We start from the raw sequence: 11,312 nt of genomic DNA on the forward strand, positions 1-11,312 counted from the left end.
AAGGATTACAGCCGCAACCAATACGACAGGGGAACGGGAGCTCACGGGATGATGGGAGTCATCCATGGTAGGTAGGCAAGGCAACGAGCTTTGCGAGACCCATTACCAAAGAGTATAAAGCAGCAAGTGCCTGCGTTGATATTGTCATCTCTTGGCAGTCTTTGTTACACACATCCTCTTCCAACCATTGCAGCTAAGCAGTCAAGAAGAAGTATTTCTTGTTCCTCTTTTATAAAATAAGCATTTCTTGTTCTTCTGCAATCAACAATGTCGACTTCGCAAACAATACTCTTCCTCGGCGCAACCGGTGGCGTCTGCGGCGCTGCTCTTCAACTTGCCCTCTCAGCCGGCATCAACTGCGTCGCCCTGGTCAGGACGCCAGCGAAGCTGACCGACAAGTACCCTTCCAAGCCCAACCTTACCGTCGTCCAAGGCGATTCCAGGAACATCGCAGACGTGAAGCGTGCCCTCTCCAAACCTAGCGATGTGGCATCATCCGGCCTGGTTGACATCGTCGTTAGCTCCGTTGGATCCTACCCATCCATGCGCAACTTTGGCGCCAACGAGGATCCGACGCTTTGTGAGGAGTCCATGAAGGCTCTCTTGTCTGCTGTGGAGGAGCTTATCGCTCAGGGCGGGGTGCAGAAGTTGTCGCCGCCGAGGATCATCGCCGTCAGCTCGACTGGCATCTCCGACTTTGGCCGTGACGTGCCCCTGGCATTGGCTCCGCTCTACTACCTCCTGCTGGCCAGTGCTCACAAGGACAAAAGGAAGATGGAGTCTCAGCTGATCACCGACAAGGCGACTGGCAAGAAGGCCCCGCCCGCTGCCGGCAGCGCGAGGCCCGAGTTCACAGTTGTTAGGGGCAGCATGTACGTTGAAAGCAAAGATGGCGGCAAGGCCAAGCCTGTCCGTGTCGGTGTCGAAGACCCATACAAGGGCATTGAATCGCAAGCCATTGGATATACAATTGCGAGAGAAGACGTCGGCAAATGGATTTTCCACAACTTGATCAGTGACGCCACGGGGGCCAAGAGGTATATCAACAAAATGGTAACGGTCACATATTAGGGTGAGCAGGTTAAAATCCTCTGGAATATCACAGTTCTTGCCTTCATTTCTTTTGTACGCGTCCATAATTCCGATTACACGATAATCAATACAACAAGATTTTAAATTTTCGCCATGTGCGCGGGCATCGCGTGTTGTATCATGCAGCAATTCTCAAAGCTGAGCACCTCTGCTGGTAATCTAGACCGGTCATATGCATGTTTGCCTGCAATCTTTGTTTCATAGGTAGTATTTTGTCCAGAACGGGTGCAAAAGATTCACTCGCGCCGATTCAACCAGAACCCCTCCTTCAGCTCGGGTACCCGAGCCGCCACATATAAAAGACTGGGCTCCGCTTTTAAGACGTCTTGGCTAACACACGGTACTGTATCTGGATTTTATATCGGGCACTTGAAGCCTGCCAAGTGACTTCGGTCTCTATGAGGGGCAGGCCCAACCATCCGAACTAGCTCGATATCCTCTGGGCCTCAGAGACATGCGTTGCAGGCAAACATCATGGCCACCTGCCACAATGGGCTTGCTGTGCGAATGAGTCTTGGGTTCTAAACAAAGACCGAAGAGTGCATGTTGCCACGCAAACATCGCGATAAGCATGTTGCCGTCTTGTGCCATGATGGCGTATAAATACCAACCGGCCGTCCGGTCAAAAGGTCTGGTTGTTTACTCTTCAGCCAGGCCTCAGTGTTATCACACTCTCGATACTATCATCCCCCAAAGCAGCCAAAAACCGTCTCAAGTCGCCATGAAGTTCACTCTTCCCGTCATCAGCCTGCTGGCAAGCACTGCCATGGCTGCCATTGGCGACCTTTGCGTGGCCCAGGGTGTGCGTAGAAGATTCTCGGCGTTGCCCTGGCTTCCCTACCCCGTCGACCGGTTTTCCCAAATCCCTTTCAGAAGAACCGAGTGTGGCTAATCGTTATAACAACATGAAACAGATTATCGGCACTTGCCAGACTACCACCTTTTGTAGCAACCGTCAAGGCACCGCGCCGGTCGTCGGAGCTTGTCCCAACGACCCCAGTAACGTCAAGTGTTGCCTGTACCCGAGATGCAGCAGCACCCCCGGCGCCTGCATGTCCACCGGTGACTATTGTCGCTCTGGGATCCGCCCCGCGTAAGTTCTTTTTGACCATACTGGAGCACAGGTGATGCGTGCTTCATGAGCGGCTTGGCCTAACTAGTGGACCGTCTTTTTTTTTGCAGAAACCAATGCCCCGGGCCCGCCAGCTACAGGTGCTGTGCTACTTGAACACTTTTTATGTAGTTAGGGGTGCTCCCTGACTACGGAGGGCCAGGGCTGTAAATGGAGCCGAATATCACGCTTGCTTTGCTTTCTAGCACAGTCCGATAACGGAATACAAAAAAGCCAACCACATTCGACCCTCTCTGACAGCAGTGGGCTCGAGATTTGGTTGCTTGAGCGCATCTGCATTGTGGAATGTCGCTACAAGTACAAAAAAAAACCGCTATCTAGATCATGTTGCCATGTTTAGTATAAACAAATGAACCAAGTTCTCTCCGCAAAAGCCCCCACACACCACACATAATGTCGTATGGAACAGATATATCCAATAATCCTATTTCTCGGAATTTGACGCAGGCGCAAGTGGTACCAGTCTCTTAGTCAAGTCTTTATTATAAGCAAACCAAATGTTCTTTGTGTTATATCCCAGCAATAGGAGAAACCTGTCTCCAGCATAATGGACTATGCTCAGAGGAGGATATCCTAAAAGCCACTCGACTTCTGATCTTGTGGCTTTTCTTGCGTCGGTTTCTTCGGCGCTAGAGCATTAGACAATATCTGTCAGTATACATATGGTGTTTCCAACAATAGTATCGCCCATAGCGTCGAGGAGGAACAGAAACATATTCAAGTACCTCTGATGACTGGAACTTTCCCCGGAAGTTTGGGTCGAGCCGTTCTCTTCATTAAAATTCTGTCACCGCTCTTTGTTGGAGAGCCTCGTGCAGATGAGGCCGCGCCAGTTGGTGACGTCGATCTTGCCTTCGTGCCGGTTTTTGAAACTTTCTGAGCCCGGCAGTCTATTTTCTTTTTGGCACTCCGAGGCGAAGGTGGGGGTGGCATGAGATGATCTTTCTGACTTTCCGATGCTGGCAAGCTCGCGGGCTGATTCATATTAGCTGCCACCACCTTGTCAGGACGAGTTGCAGCCGGAGCAGTATCAGCTCTAGGGCGCTTCCATGTCTGAGAGTCCGATGTGATTGATGGGTCGCGGTCAACTTGGTCATTATCTTTGAATAGATCTTCAAGCTGATACATGTTAGATGCCTGTCTCGAGTATGTATATAGTCAAGGAAAATGCACGGAGTTGCCGTCGATAAACACTCACTGGAGGAGGCCGCTTTCGGCCGCTCGAGGGAGATTTGAATTGTACAAAGAAACCTGGTGATACAGGCGTTGGAAGCTCTCCAGGAGACTCTGATAGTGCTCGAGGCTGATTCCCTTGTTGAGATTCACCGCCATTGTCATCACAGCCATTGTTCAGGATGTCGACAATCTCGCGTAGCTTGGACCCGACCATATCCCAGTGGGGGCTACGTCCCCTGACGCCCTGCATGACCTTTCTGTAGACGAGGTGGCCTAGATCCTCGTCCTCTGGGAAATGTTCCAAGATGCCAGCCTTGAAGTTCTTTCCCACCTCGGTCGACGGACCGAGGTAGTTAATTGCATTCAAGCACGCTTTGATGTGCATGTGGAGTTCTGTTTCTGTTTTGCTTTCTTCCTCCTTGATCATGTCACCAAGCTCGTGCTGCTTGTGGGCCACGTAGCTTCTGATCTGAGTTTGTGCGACTTGAGCCAGAGGCAATCCACCTTGTTCTGTGTCGGCACTTGATGAACTCGTACCTGGAGGCGGAGATGGCGCCATGGCAGGAGTATGATGGCCTGCCTTCTCTGTCAGTAGGAAAGTAACTTTCTTGGCTACGACAATTACTATTAGGCAAAAGCCCTATAACTAAGACTCTCGGCTATGATGGATAATAGGTAGTCGATAGATGTGTTGCAAGGTGAACAGGCCAGTCATGCAATACACGGCGGGTGTCCAGTCAAGGCTCTTCCATGTTATAGAACCAGACTGTGGAGATGGCTATGTAGCAACTTCGGCAATTAGGATTTTGCAAAGCCCTCAATAGTGGTCTGAAGATGTCATTATGGGCAAAGAAAGGGCCCATGCTGAATGGCTGGAGGGGGCCTAGGCCTAGAAAGCCTGCCGCTGTCCAGCCAAAAAAGTGAAAGATGGGCAAGAAAATAATAAATTAAAATGGACAAAAAAGCCAGAGGGAAAGATGCAAAACACACACCTCCTTCCTTGCCTTGCGTATTTTTATCATGATAAAACGATTTTGGGCATTCGCGCTGCCAGCGGAACGAAAAGGAACAGGCTCAGAAGGTATATGCTCAGCCATGCGAGGCATCTTACAGCTGCAGACGAAGCAAAGCAGATAGCACGGTCATGAAAGTCATGAAAAAATCAGGACTGGCAGGAATCAGGGCAAGAACTGCAAGGGATTGGGAGGATGGGAGCCAGCAATGTTGGGGGAATGCCGCGGATAGACGCATCCTGCTGGCAATTTGATAAACGACTGGTCAGTTTTTGAACCCTTGATATCTTTCTGCTAAAGGCAGGCACTGGCGCGGCCTGAATGCCAGTTTTATCTGGAAAGCAAACAAAGGAACCAATAAGCGACCAATGGAGAGGTAAGTGCTCATGCAATTAGCCGAGATGTAGAAATGTTCGCCAGGGTGGCAGGTGCAGTGATAAAGTTCCGGGCCCTCGTAGCAAGGAATGCTCAAATAAGGTAAGCACCGCCCGTCACTTACTTCGGGGGTTCCTTTGCTTGAGTTAAGGCAAGTGGGCGATAAGGATGGCTACCTTGATGTCAAACTCTCAAACCCGACAAACACCAAGTTGTGGTTGGATTTGGTTTTCTTTATGAACCCAAATGAAACAACACATTGCCAGATTTTCTGGTTTCTATCCTGCCCTACGCCACTAGGTACGCCTACGCTCACCCATACCGCACTTCTCCGCCACTTTGATCCTCCCGAAACCAATCCTCTTCTTTCAAAGCAGTCTCCGTTGAAGCATAGTTGATAACAACGCTTTTTGGTGCGGTGTATGCCATGTAAGCCTCAGCACCGTTCTCAGTGCCGAGACCACTATCAGATCTCGTACCATGCGCACCCCATGGGCTGCTTGGATCGTTGCGGTGATGGGTGTTGACCCAGACAATGCCGGCCTCAATCTGCTCACTAACTCGAAACGCCTGCGATAGATCTCTCGTCCATATCCCGGCCCCCAACCCAAATGAGGTGTCGTTGGCCAACCGAACAGCATGTTCCTCGTCCTCGAAGCTCGCCACCACAATCACAGGCCCGAATGCCTCCTCGTACCACAGATCTGTTGCACAAACATTTGAGCCGTCCTGGCTGGTACCACATAAGACTGTCGGCGGGAAGAAGTAGCCATTGGAAAGATCGAACCCGTCCAGAGGGCTCATCCCCGACATCCGCTGGCCACCGCAAAGCAGCCTGGCATTTCCGCTGGCAACTGCAGCATCGACAAGACGCTGGACTCCCGAAAGCTGCTTTGACGAGATGAGGGGGCCCATCATGGACAGCGGGTTTTTCGGGTCACCCATACGGCGGACGATGGAGCTGCACTTCTCCGAGAGCTTTTCGGTGAGCGCCCCCAATATCGATTTGTGAACAAGAACACGCGTGACCGCAACACAAGTCTGCCCACTGGCAACAAAAGCCCCAAATACAATTCCGTTGACGGCGGCATCCAGATCAGAACTCTCAAAAACCACCAATGGCGCCTTGCCGCCTAGCTCAGCATTGAATCGGGCCAGATTTCCGCCTGCGATGGCCCCAATTGCCCGGCCTGCCGCGGTTGAGCCGGTAACGTCAACCTTGCGGACTAAGCGGTGTGAGACGAGTTGCTTGCCCGTCTCGACCCCCAGACCAGGCAAGACAGAGAAAACACCCTCCGGAAGGCCAGCATCTCTAAGAATCCTGCCAAGCTGTAGGGACGTGATCGGTGTCAGTTCCGATGGCTTGAGTACAACACTGTTTCCGGCGGCCAATGCCGGGGCCACCTTCTTGACAGCAATCAACAGCGGATGATTGAATGGAGTAATCAGCGCGCAGACACCTAATGGGACGCGGTCGACCCAGTTATGCAGAGACCCGGTGGTCGGCAGAACATGGCGTTCGTCAACCCGCAGTCGAGCTGCGTAGTACCGAAACCACTTGACCAGGCTCGGCACCTGTGCCTTCATCTCACGGACTGCCCTGCCCGTCTGCAGAACCTCGAGGTCTATCAGCCCTGGGAGCTGTTCGGAGAGCAAGGTAGCGGCTCGGTCAAGGACATCAGCGCGAAAATGGCGAGGAGCCTTGGACCACGTGCCTGCAACGAAGGCATTGTTGGCCTCTTCAATACATTGATCGACATCCTGGGCGGATGCAGTATGGCAGCTTGGAAGTGACGGTCAGGATTCCCGACGCTGCAACCAGGGGCAACAGAGACGTATGTATGGCTGGGGTTGGATTGCGCCTACTGTGCAAAGATCTCGCCGGTCGCGGGGTTTTCAATCGGTAAGCTAGTGTCATGCCAAGTCAGGAATGTCTTTTTTCTTCTTCTCAGCTTGAAGCGAAAGAACCGCGACTTACGTGTCGCCGCCTCCAATCTTTTCCTTGCCGGCAACCCAAAGTAAGTGTGCCTCGGCGGTTGTCTGACCAGGCTTTGTGTCAGACATTTCGACAGTTAGGCCGTTTGTTACTGTGTTGTAGGTTTATTTGAGCGAAGCAAACCGTTCGAGCTGACTTACGCTCGTCGCTCGGAGAGTTTGTACTAGCAACCCCTATTCCCCGCACTGCCTCCCCGCTTTCTGGATGATTGTCAGCGATAAGTGCCTTTATTGAATAGGCATTTACAATTTGGTCTGTTGTATGTACCTGGGTACATAGTATTGCACTAAAATTCGTTGGCGGAAAGAAACGGAGGCCCCCGCTCTAGCCAAAGCTAGTGCGGTGGGTAGGTAGAGCCAAGATGGTAGTAGTTGCAGATTAATCCTGGGCTAAGCACACTAGGCCAAATCAGGAAATTCGACTCATCGTGAGTCGACGTGAGGCATGACACATACGACATGATGCGAAAATACTAAAGCCAGGACTGGAGCCCCCTTACCCATAGCCAGTTTATGACCTTTTGCCCAAGCTCATCCTTTCAATTCCATGGGATGGAACATTGGCCAACTAGGCTTCTGCAAGTTCCAATAATACGCACATTGTTCACCAGGGCCTCGTGAGAATCGAGGCCTCTTTACTCTGTCTGAGAGCCCCCATCAGCCTTCAAAATGCCAGTCTCACCAAGACTTTCCCAGTCCCATTATTTCCAGCCGCAGCAGCGACTTGCCTTTATCGACCCCGGATAACCTCTTGTTCTGGGAGCCAGCCGACGAGGCCATTTTCGCAAGTGTCGCCGCGGCCTCTGATCATACTTCGGTTGACACATTGTACTCTCTCCATCTCCCAGTCACTTGGCCTAGCGACTCGTTTGGGCTGCCCTCCCTGGACGGATCTTCCGCCGACCCCTTCCAATCTCATTTTCCCGCATCTGCGAACCTCACAGACTTCAACACCACCATCTCCTATCAGACGCCGACTTCGACGCCGTCTGCGCTCAAGTTGGTTGATGCACCTCATCAGACCGGAAAACCCCTTGACCCCATGAAAGCATCACGATCTGCGTCACCTGCTGTCAGCAACCAACACACAAAGGCGGCAAACTCGTCTCCTTTATCACGAGGGCTCTCCTCTCCTGAGGAAGCTTCTCAGCAGGAGAGCGAGTCAGTCGTGCGAAAACGTGAACGTAACACGGCGGCTGCCCGCAGATACCGTCAGAAGCGGCTGGATCGCATCAAGGAGCTCGAGGATGAGCTCTCCAAGGTGACGGCCGATCGTGACGAGCTAAGACTCAAGCTGGCAAGGCAGGAAGCCGAGACGGCGACTTTGAGGGATTTGTTGACCTTGGCCACCGGCAAGGGGTTGCAGCGTTCTGATAGTTAGAAGGTGGAATGCGAGAGACTGTGCTTCAATATAGGTATCAAGGACCCGTGGTGGTCTGTCAGTTATGTCCTTGCCAAGTTGATGTGTGAAACAGCGTGTTTGTCAAAATGAGAGCTCAGGAGCGAGAGTAAATTGTCAGACGATGTCAGCTCTTGTTTGTGTCCGTCATTGAGTTACGAGGTCATTGTGTTATCCTATCACACACAGACTCGGATCGGAAGGAGATAAAGGCTTGTCATCATGCTGGAAGTGCAATAGAAAAGCGAATATATTACATACCTTACTGAATCTTGCTGGCCCCAGCAGTTTGTCAGAGCTGAGATAGTGACCAGAACATACATGACAGACCATTTTGAGCACCAAGGGCAGACTACCAACCAAGAGTTACTTACATCTCGGTTCATAATAATTTGCAGCTTTTATATCTGCCCAAGGAAGCTCCTATCATACATCGCTGTAACTTTGTACGTAAGATGTTGTGCTCCCACCGTCAACCGTCTCTGCGAGCGCATCAAAGTAGATGCTGAGTGAATCATAGACTATCACGCCAATTTACCCCCGGAAAGACAAAAGCATGCTGCGAGGATGATTCCTCACACCAGATACGTCAAGTTTAAAGTTTCTTAAAGAGTCGGGGTTTTTATATGGCAGCAGTCCGGAAATTAAGGGGCTTTGGACTTGAATAAAAGAAAAACACTTTTCCATGAGGTAGTTGTTTCCATCATACTAGGCAGTATTCTTACGCAAAATTAGTCTAGCAATGCATCGTAGTAACAATATTTTTCTTTGCAAACAACTTCGCTCCCCCCTGTAAAAGGTAGTTTCTCCGCTTTCCATAATTATAATGTCAGTCAGCCCACGAGGGGACGCCCCAGAAACGTCCATGTGCGCATCCGAAACCCGACATCCTGTTCTACCGAGGCACCAATATCATTGAAACCCTGTCGGGCCAGCTTTTCACAGCATGATGTGCACATGCAGTAAGATTGATTGCTCCCCACCTCATCTTTCTTTGCCTCTGCGCCTGCTGGCTCCTCTTGCCCGAGAGCCGAGCCCTTCTGGCTCATCCGGCCCGGCTTGCCAATCTTACCCACCTGGTTGTCCTCGTCCAGGAGATATCTCTCCCCCTTTAGCGCCTTTACGAGTCCTTTGTCGACCAAAGCCATGAAGCTGTCATGGTCCCCGGTGCTTGGGTCCGGCCTATCGAAGAACTGCTGCAACCGGGGCTCGAGCCTTTCCCAGATATCGACGTAAGTCTCGGGCCGGTCGGCAACCTCGGCGATCTGCGCGTATCTACATAGCTGCATGATTTGGATCCGCAGTAGGTCCACGCAGTTGGAACAGCCCTCGATGGTCAGAGCGGCAAGATATCCGTCCCGGTCCTCGAGACACCACCTCGCCTGCCTCTCGCTCAGCGTCGGAAACCGCCACATCATAGCCCTGCCCAGCGCCTCGATGGACGTCGTCCGCAGGGCATCGCGCTCCTCGTCCGCCAGCTCGTTGATGAACCACCACAGCGCGGAGCCGCGAAGCATACCCTGGAACGCGTCGGCAAAGTCCGGGTCACCCATACTGAGAACCTCGGAGCATTCGAGCAGGCAGAGGCGGGCGCAGAAGGCGCTGGCGCTCGTGAAGTACTCGAGGCCGTCTTGTTCCAGGACCGAGTCTCGAATCGTGGTGTTTTTGTGCTCGGGGTCGAACGCGATGGCGAGCGGGTTGATGCTGTCTTCGCCGAGGCCGGTATTGGCCCAGTCGTCTTCCGGGTCGGCAACCGTGGAGTCGTGACTGGCCATGCTGCTGCCGCCGTACCAATCCAGCTTCTCAGCTAAGTTGTGCTCGTGGAACTCGAAAACATTGCTGAGCCAGTTCTCGATATTTGCTGGCTTGTCCAGGCGGTTGATGGCGGCGGCATCGGACTCACCGCTGAGGTTCTGAGTGTTGGTGTTTCGAGACAGGTATCCTGCAACACGTTCGCGCCCGCCAGGTACAGGATCTAGCAAGTGTGATCGTTGATAGACTTTCATGTTAGGAAATAGGATAGCCACCTCGGAAATCACCGCAGAAACGGTCTCTGACAGATGGTAGGCCGCTTGCTTGTCAATGGTGAAATCCTGTCCAATAATTTTGGTCCAGACGTTTGGAAAGCATTGAGATCGCGCTATTTCCAGGCTTATCTTGCCGAGCTGAGCATTGAAATGGCTTGATGGCATATGTATGAGAGCAAAGACTGGCTGGAAGAAGTCACAAGCATAAGTGAGCCACTCATCCGGACGGAGGCACCGGGGGCCAAGCTGTGTGATCTGCCAGTTGATGTAGAGCTGGATCTGGTAGAGCTTGTGGATAGTCACAAGTTCACGGTTAGAGAAGCCAGCATCGATTTTGGACTGGGAAATGACGGTATCGTGAGCTGCAATGAGCTTGGGTATGAAGCCTTCTCTCTGCTGATTCAAGCCTGAAGTTTGGAGGCTCTTTGGATGGATGGCATGTTGCTGTGCATTTACAGCATCCATGCTGATGTACAGGAAATTGACTGATTGTAAGACACTGAGAACAATGATAAAGACAATAACAAACACATGAGATTTACAGACAGCAATATTGATTCATGGAGTTGCGCGCTTGAGATGTTGTTAATGGGAGAGGTTGCAGATTGCAGCCGGTGTTTTACCACTCGTGTATTGCATTTTGAAAGGCATGTTCTCGAGCTGTAATTACTAGGACCAGAACCCCGATTTTTAGAAAGTGACAGCGAAGTGAATGTCAGATTGTTAAGCCGCAAAAAGTAGGCGAAGCGATTGCCATTGACAACGACAACAACAAGAAGAAATAAAATAAAGGCGATTGTGTGAAGCGGCGTCGAAAAGGCATGCACCTGTATATGCACGAGCAATAATAAACCTCTTTCGCATACCAACATAGTCACAGAATGCAGGCTCTCAGGGGTATCACGTGCATCATGAATGGAGCAGTGGATGTTAGCTTCTTTGTTGGCTCAAATATACACTTTCCAGCCACACTGTTGTCCCGTTGCTAGGAGCGATCGCTCGTCAATTACTGAAATACAAACATACAACATGCATACCTCAAGTACATACCTCAGCTTGCAGTCGTTATCACCAGCAAGCCTTGGCACCAAGCCTTTTTTTTT

The 11,312-nt window shown here is 51.4% G+C and overlaps 6 protein-coding genes across 6 annotated transcripts; 3 read left to right on the forward strand and 3 right to left on the reverse strand.

The window, feature by feature from the left end:
* Window positions 1-267: 267 nt before the first annotated feature.
* Window positions 268-1,071, forward strand: PpBr36_10577 (uncharacterized protein; the record flags this gene model as incomplete). The annotated part of the gene is made up of 1 exon (XM_029897688.1): window positions 268-1,071. One exon carries the CDS (start codon window positions 268-270, stop codon window positions 1,069-1,071), a length of 804 nt encoding a protein of 267 aa, XP_029743953.1.
* Window positions 1,072-1,813: 742 nt separating this feature from the next.
* PpBr36_10578 (uncharacterized protein) lies at window positions 1,814-2,320 on the forward strand (the record flags this gene model as incomplete). The annotated part of the gene is made up of 3 exons (XM_029897689.1): window positions 1,814-1,894; window positions 2,007-2,185; window positions 2,275-2,320. 3 exons carry the CDS (start codon window positions 1,814-1,816, stop codon window positions 2,318-2,320), a joined length of 306 nt encoding a protein of 101 aa, XP_029744105.1.
* Window positions 2,321-2,797: 477 nt separating this feature from the next.
* PpBr36_10579 (uncharacterized protein) lies at window positions 2,798-3,959 on the reverse strand (the record flags this gene model as incomplete). The annotated part of the gene is made up of 3 exons (XM_029897690.1): window positions 2,798-2,872; window positions 3,224-3,343; window positions 3,423-3,959. The coding sequence occupies 3 exons, from the start codon at window positions 3,957-3,959 to the stop codon at window positions 2,798-2,800; spliced, it is 732 nt and encodes a 243-aa protein (XP_029743981.1).
* A 1,141-nt stretch (window positions 3,960-5,100) lies between these two features.
* On the reverse strand, window positions 5,101-6,852 carry PpBr36_10580 (uncharacterized protein; the record flags this gene model as incomplete). The annotated part of the gene is made up of 3 exons (XM_029897691.1): window positions 5,101-6,571; window positions 6,655-6,696; window positions 6,767-6,852. 3 exons carry the CDS (start codon window positions 6,850-6,852, stop codon window positions 5,101-5,103), a joined length of 1,599 nt encoding a protein of 532 aa, XP_029744065.1.
* A 483-nt stretch (window positions 6,853-7,335) lies between these two features.
* On the forward strand, window positions 7,336-8,164 carry PpBr36_10581 (uncharacterized protein; the record flags this gene model as incomplete). Its single annotated transcript, XM_029897692.1, has 2 exons — window positions 7,336-7,365; window positions 7,445-8,164. 2 exons carry the CDS (start codon window positions 7,336-7,338, stop codon window positions 8,162-8,164), a joined length of 750 nt encoding a protein of 249 aa, XP_029743983.1.
* Window positions 8,165-9,015: 851 nt separating this feature from the next.
* Window positions 9,016-10,674, reverse strand: PpBr36_10582 (uncharacterized protein; the record flags this gene model as incomplete). The annotated part of the gene is made up of 1 exon (XM_029897693.1): window positions 9,016-10,674. The coding sequence occupies one exon, from the start codon at window positions 10,672-10,674 to the stop codon at window positions 9,016-9,018; it is 1,659 nt and encodes a 552-aa protein (XP_029743982.1).
* Window positions 10,675-11,312: the final 638 nt, after the last annotated feature.

The sequence above is a fragment of the Pyricularia pennisetigena genome (assembly GCF_004337985.1).
Source record: "Pyricularia pennisetigena strain Br36 chromosome Unknown Pyricularia_pennisetigena_Br36_Scf_10, whole genome shotgun sequence".
Taxonomy (NCBI): Eukaryota; Fungi; Ascomycota; class Sordariomycetes; order Magnaporthales; family Pyriculariaceae; genus Pyricularia; species Pyricularia pennisetigena.